Here is a 12,066-nt window from a genome sequence, read left to right on the forward strand (position 1 = left end):
TCCAAGAGGATCTTGGGGCCACCTTATAACACAAACTTAAGGACTATAATGGGAAGGATACCCCCTGGAGCTGTGTAAGCTGTGGCTCTAGGTATAATGAAAGAATGGTAGGCGGGCTTCTCGCCAGTGATAATCTTAGTTCAGATGACTTTACTAGATAGGCGGGTAGGTTATAATTATAATATCATGTGGGATGGGTTATAATAGAGATGTGAGGTGCTATAGGCATACAACAGGGAAAGAACCTAACTTGGTCTCAGTGAATTTAGAAATGCTTCCAAAGCTGGTGACAATTCAGCTCCAAAATCAGGACAAGCTTCCATGAGACACTCAGTATTTATCAAACCCTTGTCCTTTGCCTGGAATTGCATCAAGCATTGCCAGAGAGGGGAAACTTAGGATCTTGTGGTGGAAACATAATTTCCATAAAGACTCATTCTTCTATAACAAAGATCGTCTGTGATAAAGGGTTAGAGGCAGACATAAGTCATGTGGAAGAGGTGTTAGGTCAGTTCTGTGTGAGTTCAAAAGGCATACCAGGACCAAACCGAGCTAACAGGAAGAAAAATCTGCTTAATGCAGGAAAAACTTTTTCATAGTCAGAAGCTGTTCAAACATGGAATGATCTGTCCATGGTAGGAGCGAGGCCCTCGATATTGTGTTTAATTTGAGTCAGGGGGCTTGTTGGAGATTTTTATTTGTTAGGATAATGCTAACTATGGAAAACAGTTAAATCTCTAATGTTGCTGTCTTAACACAATTTCAGATTATTTCTTGTTCATGTATAAGTGTTCCAGTTGGCAGACAACTTTCTTCCTTAGGGTGATTCAGGGCACCTTCTGTTCTCCAGCTTCATTGTCCTCTGAACTAGGGGAAAAAGGGTGGAGAAAAAATGAGAACTTCTGCTCATGTTATATTGGGTGATAATTGATCACACCTAGATACTAGAAAGACTGGGAAATGTGGTCCCTGGCTGGAAAGGCACCTCCCAGTTATAAATCTCTACTATGGAAAGGAGAACCCCAATTTTGAATGGCCAGCTGGCCATCGCTGCCATAGGACTGATGCCTCAGCAGAGACGTTTCACTAGATGACCTTTAAGGTTCCTGTGAACTTTGAATTCTATGGTTCTAATAGGTCCTGATTCTTTCTATAATTACTTTCGTGTTTTGGGGCAAGTCATTTATCCTCTTTGATCTTAGTTGATTCATCAGTAAAATGAGATTAACAATTGCATTTCAGTTAACAATGACTCAGGGTCATTGTGGGATTCAGATGAAATAATGTGCGTGAAAGTGTTTGCTAAATTTGAAAGTGCTCTAAAGCTATGAGACATTATTCTTAGACAGTTGATTCAAACTTAGCTTTGACTTAGGCCTGTAGTTGAGCTTAGATATTTCTTCCATGTGTCTGTGAGAGATTATTATAATGCTCTGGTAAGGAAAATTTTGAATGACTTATATTTCCATAGTTTTGCTTTTCATTTTTGAATGACCTTAAAGTATTTTTCTAACTCAAGAAACAAGGACAATACAAACTATACCGAATAGAATCTCTTTGCCTGTTATACAATTACATCCATCTCTTCAATATCATAGGGTACAGAAATATAGATCACCTATTCATTTTGGACATTTTGAAGTTAAAATAAGAGCATAAATAGGTATCAAAACATTTATGAAGTTTAATGATACACAGGTAAAAGATATAACTATTGTTACTACTATATTAGAACTTAATTAAATAGAATGTAGGGTAATGAATATTCCAGTTAATTGAATATTCTATTAACTGAGATACCCCACATGCAACGTTCTGAATCTTCAAATCAGAAACCTGAAAAAGAAACAGAGAAATTACCCACTCTATTTTCTCAGTTAACAGACCAGGAAACTGAGGCCTACAGTGGTGGCCAAAGATTACAGAGCTGGCTTTCAGGGACGGTGAACTAAACAGAATAATAGAAGAGGTGCATTTTGTCTAGGACCCCTAAAATTTATATAGCTCTTCTCAACATACCATAGTATTTATTTGTCAACATTTTTGAAAATTTTATTGTTTAGAGTAGCTATAGAGATGAAAGGAACAGATTGGGCAGAGTATACATGTTCTGAACACACTCTAGAAGTTTCCTTTTTTGACAACTCTTTAAAAAAATTTTATTGAAATATAGTTGATTTACAATATTGTGTTAATTTCTGCTGTACAGCAAAGCGATCCAGTTATACATAAATATTCTTTTTCCTATTCTTTTCGATTTTGGTTTATCACAGGGTATTGAATGCAGTTCCCTGTGCTGTACAGTAGGATCTTGTTGTCTATCCATCCTATATATACTAGTTGTCACCTGCTAATCCCAAACTCCCAATTTATCCCTGTCCCACCCCCACTCCCCCTTGGCAAGTCTTTGATACAAAGTTGGTTTCTATGATTTGATGGTTTTTACTCTCATTTCTGGTTTACTAGGGATTCGGGCAAGATGAGTGCTGGTTAGTTGAAATGTTAATTGTATTCTTAGTAGTTGTGATGTTTGTAAGCAGACTGTCCCACTGTAAAAGTGTGGATCAGCTTGTCGCAGAATAAAGGGACCGGAAATAAGTAAGCACTGTGATGATAAGCACCATAAAAGAGGGAGATAAGCAGATGGTGATAGATGGGGAGACAGGAAGAATTAGAATTTGTCTGGGACTCTAGTGTTCTCACCCTGCCCCTTACGTTCTATATTTAACATCAGATGGCAGAACAAGGTTGCTGAGAGTAAGAAGCTGGAGCCCCGCCAATCCACTGGCATCCAAGCCACGCACTTTGCAACTCCACTTCTCTAGGCTGTTCATGTGAGGAGGATGGATGACAACAGGATTCTGAAGAAATTACTTTGCCCTGAGCTGAGAGGACAGCCATTAGCAAGCCTTCTCCTGTATGTCAGGGGAAGCTCTCCAAGGATATATAAATGTATATAGAGGTAGTGGAGCACAGGCACCAGTTGCCACAATAGCTGTGGATAAAAAATACTGATCGGAGTGGAAGTCATTACAGTGTTGGGTTAGAGGGTTCTGGGGGGCTATAGTTTTGTGTGTATGTGGGTGTGTGTGTGTGCATGCATGGATCTATGTGAGTGTAGGCACCTAATATTATAAGCAGATATCACTTTTGTCCCTAGTGTTGTGCACAAGTGTCTTGATTCTATTCCCATTTTTTTTTTTTTTTTTTTTTTTTTTTGCCGTACGCGGGCCTCTCACTGCTATGGCCTCTCCCGTTGCAGAGCACAGGCTCCAGACGCAAAGGCTCAGCGGCCATGGCTCACGGGCCCAGCCGCTCTGCGGCATGTGGGATCTTCCCAGACTGGGGCATGAACCCGTGTGCCCTGCATTGGCAGGCAGACTCTCAACCACTGCACCACCAGGGAAGCCCTGCTTTCTGTTTTTCATAACAGTCACTACTATGAGAAATTATATCGTGTATGTAACAGGTTGTATGAGGAAATGTTTCTGTTGTCTTAGATTTGAGCTTGCAGAGGTGAAATCAAGGGATGTTAATTGCTGATATATTCTAAAAAAGTGCCAGGTCTCTGTGTATATCTATAAGGGGACAAGTTAACAATTGTCCAGCAGCCCTTAGCCGTTCATGCATGTCAAGGGCATGTGAGATGATGGATGTGAGGAAGACTAGAGAGGAAGTATCTCTCTAAAGAGAGTTGCCAATGGCTATGCTGGGCATTGAATCCCTCCCTTCAGGGGAAGGAGAACTTCCCCTTTAACATAAGCCAAGTAAATGGTCTACAAGAAAACTGCTCAGCAAATGTGACCTGTGTCCTGGGATCTTGGTGTGGGTAGGAGATTGGTGGACATAGGGACCAGTTCCAGATTCCTGCCTGTAGAGACCCAAGGGTTGGATCCAGAGAGACTGGCTGGAGCCACTCAGAAAGCAGAGCGAGGGCTTCCCTGGTGGCGCAGTGGTTGAGAGTCCGCCTGCCGATGCAGGGGACATGGGTTCGTGCCCCGGTCCGGGAAGATCCCACATGCCATGGAGTGGCTGGGCCCGTGAGCCATGGCCGCTGAGCCTGTGCGTCCGGAGCCTGTGCTCTGCAACCAGAGAGGCCACAGCAGTGAGAGGCCCGCGTACCGCAAAAAAAAAAAAAAAAAGAAAGCAGAGCGAGCAGGAAGGTTCACAGTGAGGGCAAGCCTCCTTTGCTGATGGCAGGACCAAGATAAGCATACTTTTCAGCAGACCAGGTAGACCTGAATCACATATCCAGCTTTAATCTTACTGAAGAGGACTTTTCCCAAGAGGGTTTCCTGCCAGTGGATGGCACCCAGCAGAAAGGCTGGAAGTGTGGTGTGGACCATCACAGCCCGGATGTGGGTTAGAAGAGTAAGTGAGTGGGTAGGGTCATAATGGTCATAAGTTTGGAGGTCACCTGATTGGGAGGAAATTCTTCTAAAGGTCTCCAGAGAGATGAGATCATCAAAGGAACTACAAAGAGTCCCATAAGAGAAAGAGCCAGGCTAGATCTGAAGTGGGTCTCTTGTAAACAGCATATATTATATGTTTCTTATTTTTATATCCATTCAGCCAGTCTGTGTCTTTTGGTTGGAGCATTTAATCCATTTACATTTAAGGTAATTATCAATATGTATGTTCTTATTGCCATTTTATTAATTATTTTGGATTTGTTTTTGTAGGTCTTTTTTCTTCCTTTCATCTTTTGTTCTCTTCTCTTGTGATTTGATGACTTACTTTAGTATTGTGTTTGGATTCCATTTTCTTTTTTGTGTGTATATCTGTCATAGATTTTTGGTTTGTGGTTTCCATGAAATTTTGATATAGCAGTCTATATATATACATGATTGTTTTAAGTTGCTGTTCTCTTAGTTTTAAATGCATTGCAAATATCCTGCATTCTCTTCCTCTCAGGATTACTGGTTTAGATATCATATTTGTGTGTGGATAGTTTCCTACCTTTACTGTGTGTTTGCCTTTACCAGTGAGCTTTCCCATTTCGTAATTTTCTTGTTTCTAGTTGTGGCCTTTTCTTTTCCACCTAGAGAAGTTCCTTTAGCTTCGTTGTAAAGCTGGTTTGGTGGCTACAGTACCATTGAAATAAGACCTATCTTGGTCCTTAACTGTGTCCCCACTTTTCCCTCCTCATTATCCAACAACCCTGAAGGAATAGGAGGTAACAAAATGAGGAGTGAAGAGAACTAAAGAAACAGAGAGGAAACTCACTAAGTACCCCACCCCTTTCCTGCTGCCCAATTCTTAGCCCAAGATGGAGGATACACTAAAAACCTAAAAATTGATGAGAGTGATATTTTGATATTAAGTTGGATTGGACTTTAAAATTTTTGAAAATGAGACTCATTCAATAATGTGTGGAAATGAAGAGAAAATGTATGCTGGGTGCCCTAGATATCATTCAGTGGTCAGAAATAAAGCTTCAGCATAGCAAATGAAAACGAGTTTATGATGATTAAAATGAGCTTATGATGATTTTTGCTTCACACTCCACGGAATCTAGTTTGTTAAGTAAACTTGTTGCACACACACATGTACACACACACACACACACACACACACATTTATTTATTATGTACTTCCTGTCTCTTACATCAGAAGGTAAACTCCATGAGGGCAAGGCCTCTGTCTTCTTTGTTCACTGTTGTATCCCAGTGTTTAGAAGAATGTTGGCACCGTGGAGCTGCTTGATGTTTTTTTCCTTGAAAAATGAATTCTAGAAGGATGGAAGTAAACTATTTTTTTTTTCCTGGATATTATAATTCCTTAGGGTAGCACTATTCTGGCTCAGGACTCCCACAGAAAACGTATCCTTGTGGAGTCCTGTGAGTTGGCTGGAGAGGAAGAGTGGGCAGGGGAGTGGAAAGTTCTGGAGCAAAGGCACCTACTAGCTGTGTGTCTGATGGATCACTTAACTGCCATGAGCCTCACTTTCCTTGTCTGTGGAATCAGGATTCCATCATCTACCTGACAAGGTCACGGTGAGGATTATATTCATAATGTACTCAGTTTCTGGTTCATTGTGCCTACTAACTGTTCATCCTCCCCTTCTTGCCTGCAGAAAGAATACTGCCTTGTTTGGCCTTGCTGAGGTTTTCCTGGTAGACAGAACCACTGAACTTCTGAATTCAGAAGGGTGACTATGATTTGCAGCAGGAGCAGTGTTTTCTCTGGGAGTTCTCTGGCCTCGAAGGTGATGGATGGGCACCTCTCAGGCATAGTTCCTTGATCAATAAGCTATAAAGTCTCAAATTATTTTGTTAGATCCATTGATCAAATCCACTGAATTTGTCCCAACTCTTTTATCGTGAAGGCAAGGACTGGTGATGTTCAGTTTCTCTCTCCTTGCTATATTCTTTCTTCATCTGGCTTTGGGGTGATTTGCAGCCGTGTGGAAAAGACCAGAAGTGGAGAACGAAAGTTACCATCCCCAACATTGAAGGAAAAAGGCTTATTTTGGTTGTCTGCTTCAGAATGAAGCAGTGTGGTTTCTCTCTTTGGTCTTTTAAGAGGTTTCTCAGTATACAGTACTCCCCCATTATCCCCAGGGGATATGTTCCAAGATCCCTCAGACCCTCATGGATGCCTGAAACCGCAGGTGGTACCTAACCCTATATATACTTTGTTTTTTCCTATACATACATACCTTTGATAAAGTTTAATTTATAAATTAGGCACAGTAAGATATTCTAGTAATAAAATAGAACTAATAATAAAATAGAACAATTATAACAATAAGTTATGTGAATGTGATCGTTCTCTCAAGATATCTTACTGTGCAAATTTAATGCCTTTTACATCTTAACTAAGCACTTAACACACATTGTGGCTGTAATTTTTGGAGTTTGAGGTGTGACAGCAAAACTAGCACAAATTTCTTTTTCTTTCTTCACAATTTTACAGATTAGAAGATTTGTTCTTACCTTAGATCTTAGCAATTCCAGCACATGATTTTTTTCCTTTCCTTATTACATTGAGAACTTTCATCTTTTCACTTAAAGGAAGTTCTTTGTGCTTCTCTTTGGCATATCCAAATTGCCAACATCACTACTCCTGGGTTTTGGGGCCATTATTAAGAAAATAAGAGTTACATGAACACAAGCACTGCGATCTTGCAACAGTCGATCTGATAACTGAAAGGGCTACTGAGTGGTTAATGAGCAGGATATGTTGGACAAAGGAATGAGGCACATCCTGGGCAGGACAGAGCTGGACAGCGCAAGCCTTCATCATGCTACTTGGAACTTGCACAGTTTAAAACTTACGAATTGTTTATTTCCGTTTCTATTTAATATTATTGGAATGTGCATGACCTGGGGTAACCATGGAAAGTGAAACCATGGATAACGGGGGACTACTGTACTGGCTACGGTGCACCTTTGCCTTTTTTGTATTCATTCATTCATCTGTCCAGTCATTCAATAAATATCTAGTATGTGTTAAGTACCCTGGGTGGGTTATATCTGCAAGGCTGTTTGTTTTTTCTATAAGGGCCAACTGGGTTTAGGTTCCCAGGAAGCTGTGAGATTTTGTAGGTACATGGCATTTCCTCAATTTTTATTGTTGGATGAGTGAATTGAATTGCTTCCAGGAGTAATTTGTTAGGCAGAGCTTTTATTCACTCATTTAACAAACTTTTACAAATTACTTTCTAGTGCAAATAATAATACCTAGCTTTTAGGGTTGTCTTGATGAGAAAAGAATATATAGATTCTCTAGTACATTTTCAGGTACAAAATAAATTCTTAATAACTGGTAGATATTATTATCACTATTGTCTCCTGATAGATTTGAATTTTGGTGAGTGAATGTCACTTACTATTTATTTGGTTGGTTTATTTTAGAAAATCCTCTTGCTGAGAATCTCTGGCTCCTACACAATAAATAAAATGGCTCAATTAAATATATTCTTAGGATCTTATTCGACGACTCCTTTTTACCCTGTCCTCCTAACACATACACAGTTATTTAGTTCAAGAAGAATAGCACCATCATAGAATTACCCAGCCCTCTGTTATCCTAGAAAGAAAAGGTATAATCAAGTCTTATCTTAGGGAGTAAAATACACTCATCCTTGGAAATAGAGACATTTAGCTCCCTGTGTAAGGCAAGCTGCCTCAGGTAGGTAAACATCTCTTTTTTCCAATGAGAATCTTACTCACTCTCTTTAGAAGTGAATCTAATATTCAGTAATTAGTTTGTGTTGTTTATAGAGTAGTTTTCCACAGAAGATTTCCAAAAAAGAACTAAAATTGCACTTACTTTTAAATATTTCATGTTAAAAGGGGAAAACCTGAACTTTATTTTATTTATATTTTCTTCTCGCCCACTGCATCTTGGTCCTCCTCTGCTCATTTTATTATTTCAACTACCAAATGATTTTCAGACACCCTCTACCTATGTAGTACTGTGCTTGCTTTGCCTTCTCCGGGCTTTTTTGTTCATGATCCCCCTTTTTTTTGAATATATTCCCCACCTTTCCACTTGAGATGTCTTCCACGAACTCTGTTCCAGTTTGAGGGTCTTTCCTATGAGCTTCCATATTCCCCAGTGCTTACTTTTATTTTGTTTTTTTTTCCCTGGGTCTCATTAACTTTTCTTTTCTTAAAAATTGAAATATATATAGTTGATGTACAATATTATATAAATTACAGGTGTACAATATAGTGATTCACAATTTTTAAAGGTCACACTCCATTTATAGTTATTATAAAGTATTGGCTGTATTCCCTGTGTTGTACAATATATCTCTGTAGCTTATTTTATATATAATAGTTTGCACCTCTTAATCCCCTACCACTACCTTGTTTCTTCCCCCAGTGCTTACTTTTATTAATACACTAATCACTCTACATGGGAAGTACAGAAATACCAGTGTGCTTCCCCACTAAGCTATGTTACTTGAGGTTGGGGACACTGGTTTGTAATCCTGGTGTCCCGTACAGTTAGTTTCTCAAATAATAGTTGCTCATCGAATATCTATCAAATGAAAGCATGCTTGAATAAATGAATGACTGGTTGCTGGTGTGCAGCACAAAGGAAAACAAAACATGAGATAATTATATGGTACTTGCGGAAAGGAGACACTTGTGGAAAGAAGATAGTCATAAGAATGTTAGGAATATTTTACTCCAAGACATGGTGTATTTTGAATGTAAATTAGTTGTAAATAAACTGAGTGCTCTTATTTCATAGAAGAGAGAGTCTGTGTGAGTTGAGATGGTAACTGGTTTCATAGAGAAAGTGGCATTTAAGATGAGTCTTAAAGGATGCATCAGAGTTAAATATAATCACAGAAATCCAATAATTGGCACTGAAAGTAATGAATTACGTAAATTTGAGTTGTCCACTTTTAATTTCACTAGAATTCTTTCTATCCCCAGCTGGAAAAAAATCAGGGTATTGTTAATGAATACACAATGGCTATGAATAAAGCACTTTGAATAACATTCAAGCTGTGTCAAATACTTTTATATTCAGTGGGTTCTGTTAGAGATACCATCAATTTTTTTTTTTTTTTTTTACCATTTAACTTGTTTTAATGTTTCTTCACAAATGGTGAAAAATACTAAAGTACAGACAGGAATAATCATAATGTTGTGGCCAACATTATAAATATGGAATTATAAATTTAAAACATTTTCTGGTTTAAAAAATAAATCTGGTAGTCAGTGCAGCTCTGTGGGGTCTCTGCGTCTAGTAGGGCCGGTCTCTGCGTTCCTGACGGTGCTCGCCTTTATCCATTTTTCCAGGTCCTCCACGCCCGCCTCTTCTTCCTCCCATCTGTTCCATCAAAGGTCCAGGGGGTCCCCCAGGGCCACCTCGTCTTCCTCCACCAAAGCCACCACGGTCCATGCCCCGGGTGCCACGGAAGCCACCTCTGTCTCCACCACGGCCACCTCTGAACATTCCACCAGGACCACCTCGATCCATGAGGCCACCTCTTCCTCCCCGCATGCCACCAGGGCCACCTCTGCCACGGTCACCGCCCGGGGGTGGGAAAGGTGGTGGGAGGAAGCCTTCAGGCTTTGGGGCCTTACACTGGTTGCACTCTGTTCTCCACGCAAAGTTCTGGTTTCCACACCCCGGATTGGGGCACTGCCAGTCTCCAGCTCGGTGCTGGACGTTTCCTCCTCCAGACGGGTTCCCTCGGGAACCGCGGGGCCCTCTTGGTGGGAAGCCTCCTCTGTCTCCTCCACGGCCTCCCATGCGACCCATGGGTCCTCCAGGACCTCCTGGGCCTCCTGGACCTCCTCGGAGCGGCGGCGGCATCCCTCTACCCTCACGGGAGGGCATTCCTCCCCGCATGCTGTTCATTGGAGGCTTCTTCCGAGCAAGAGAAACTTTAAGTTTGCTCCCTTGAAAATCTTTCCCATCAAACCACTCGACGGCAGTTTTGGCAGTTGGCGGGTCTTCATAGGATACAGTAGCATCGCCTTCGGGCTTTCCTGTTTCCTTGTCCAAATAGATATGGATCATGGGTTGTCCAGTCCTCTTGTTTATCTTGACAACTCCACACTGCTTAAAGAAGTCTGCCAGATCATCTAGAGTCACACTGTCACTTAATCCTTGCACATAAATTGCACTGTTGTCACAGTCTTCATCTGGATCTACAAGTGGGCCTAAATCAAGATCTGGTCCTTCGTCCATGGGTCCACCAGGCTTATTGAAGCCACCTCGCTCTCCAGCGCTGCCCATTCCACCGTGTCCTCCTCCCCGCCCACCTCTGCTCATGCCTCCACGATCAAATCCCCCTCTTCCCCTGCCCCGGTTATCAGGGCCACTCATGCTCCGGTTCTCTCCTGGTCCGGAAAATCCTCCAGACTCCAGCCCATAAACACCCATGCTACTGGGGTGGTCCTGTTGGAATGAACTCTGCTGCCCGTAGCTGCTGCTCTGTTGGCTATATTGACTTGGAGCCTGGCTGTAGGATCCAGTTTGGGGGGGTAACTAGTGGGCGGCTGCTGCCCATAGCTGCTTTGTTGACCATAGCTACTCTGTTGTCCATAGCTGCTCGGCTGCCCATAGGTGTTCTGCTGGGAGTAACTGCTCTGATCATAACTAGTCGGCTGTGTAGAAGAATAGCTGGTAGGAGGATAGGATGGTGGTGCTGCGACTGGCTGCATGGGGTAGCTCCCAGGTACCTGGGGGTAACTGTAGGTACTCTGTCCATATCCTAGGCTGGGCTGGTTGTAACCCCCTGTGCTAGATTGAGGTTGACTAGTCTCAGTGGGTTTGTTACCATCCTGCAGTCTTACAGGCGCGGTGGCTGCTGGCTGCTGCCCATAGGCTGGATAAGCAGGCTGAGTGCCGTATGCAGACTGAGCTGCATAGGAGGCCTGGGTGGTAGTGACTGTAGCAGTGGTGGTATCATAAGCACCAGTGCCGTACCCCTGGACAGGCTGACTGTATGCCTGGGGGGCAGTTGGAGTAGAATATCCAGTGGGAGGCTATCCATAAGAAGTTGCATAGGCGGTCTGCCCATAGGTTGCAGTGGTCTGAGTCTGGGTATAGCTGACATCAGTGGGCTGTCCATAGGTTCCGTAACTTTGTTGCCCATATGCCTGGGTGGTCTGTGCATATCCTTGAGTGGGCTGGGCGGTGTAAGCACTGTAGCCCTGCTGGGCTGCAGCTTGGCTGTAGGTACTGTAATCCGTGGATGCCATTTTCTCTCTCCTTCCTTCTCGTTCTCTCAACGTCCGTCTCCCTCTCGCTTTCCCTCTCAGAGATACCATCAATATTAATAAGAAAAGTAATGGTGTCTACAGACGTATAGATTTGGAATTATGTAAAGCTTGTTTGGAAAAAGACCCCCAAAGCCCCATGTTTCATAACTTTTTTTCACACTGTCCAATGTACACAAGGAAGCAAAGCTTTCTGTACATATATATGCTTGGAATTAAACATTTTCACAGATTTTTCAGAAGTTGTATGAAAGGTTGTGATTTTAGAAATTTATAGGGGCAAAGAAGGGTTCAAGGCTACAAACCTATGATAAGTGAGCAGGGAGTAACTGAGGGAATGAGTTACTAAGGAACAACATCATTATGG

The 12,066-nt window shown here is 41.8% G+C and overlaps 1 protein-coding gene across 1 annotated transcript; it reads right to left on the bottom strand.

Annotated features, from left to right (window-relative positions):
* Window positions 1-9,578: 9,578 nt before the first annotated feature.
* Window positions 9,579-11,732, bottom strand: LOC309831176 (RNA-binding protein EWS-like). Its single transcript, XM_082668168.1, is given in 5 exon segments — window positions 9,579-10,214; window positions 10,217-10,256; window positions 10,258-10,955; window positions 10,958-11,465; window positions 11,469-11,732. Coding segments are annotated over 5 exon segments (1,962 nt in total). The 5' UTR covers window positions 11,682-11,732; the 3' UTR covers window positions 9,579-9,711.
* Between the last annotated feature and the right edge of the window lie 334 nt (window positions 11,733-12,066).

This window comes from Grampus griseus, assembly GCF_964374135.1.
Source record: "Grampus griseus genome assembly, chromosome: 1".
Taxonomy (NCBI): domain Eukaryota; kingdom Metazoa; phylum Chordata; class Mammalia; order Artiodactyla; family Delphinidae; genus Grampus; species Grampus griseus.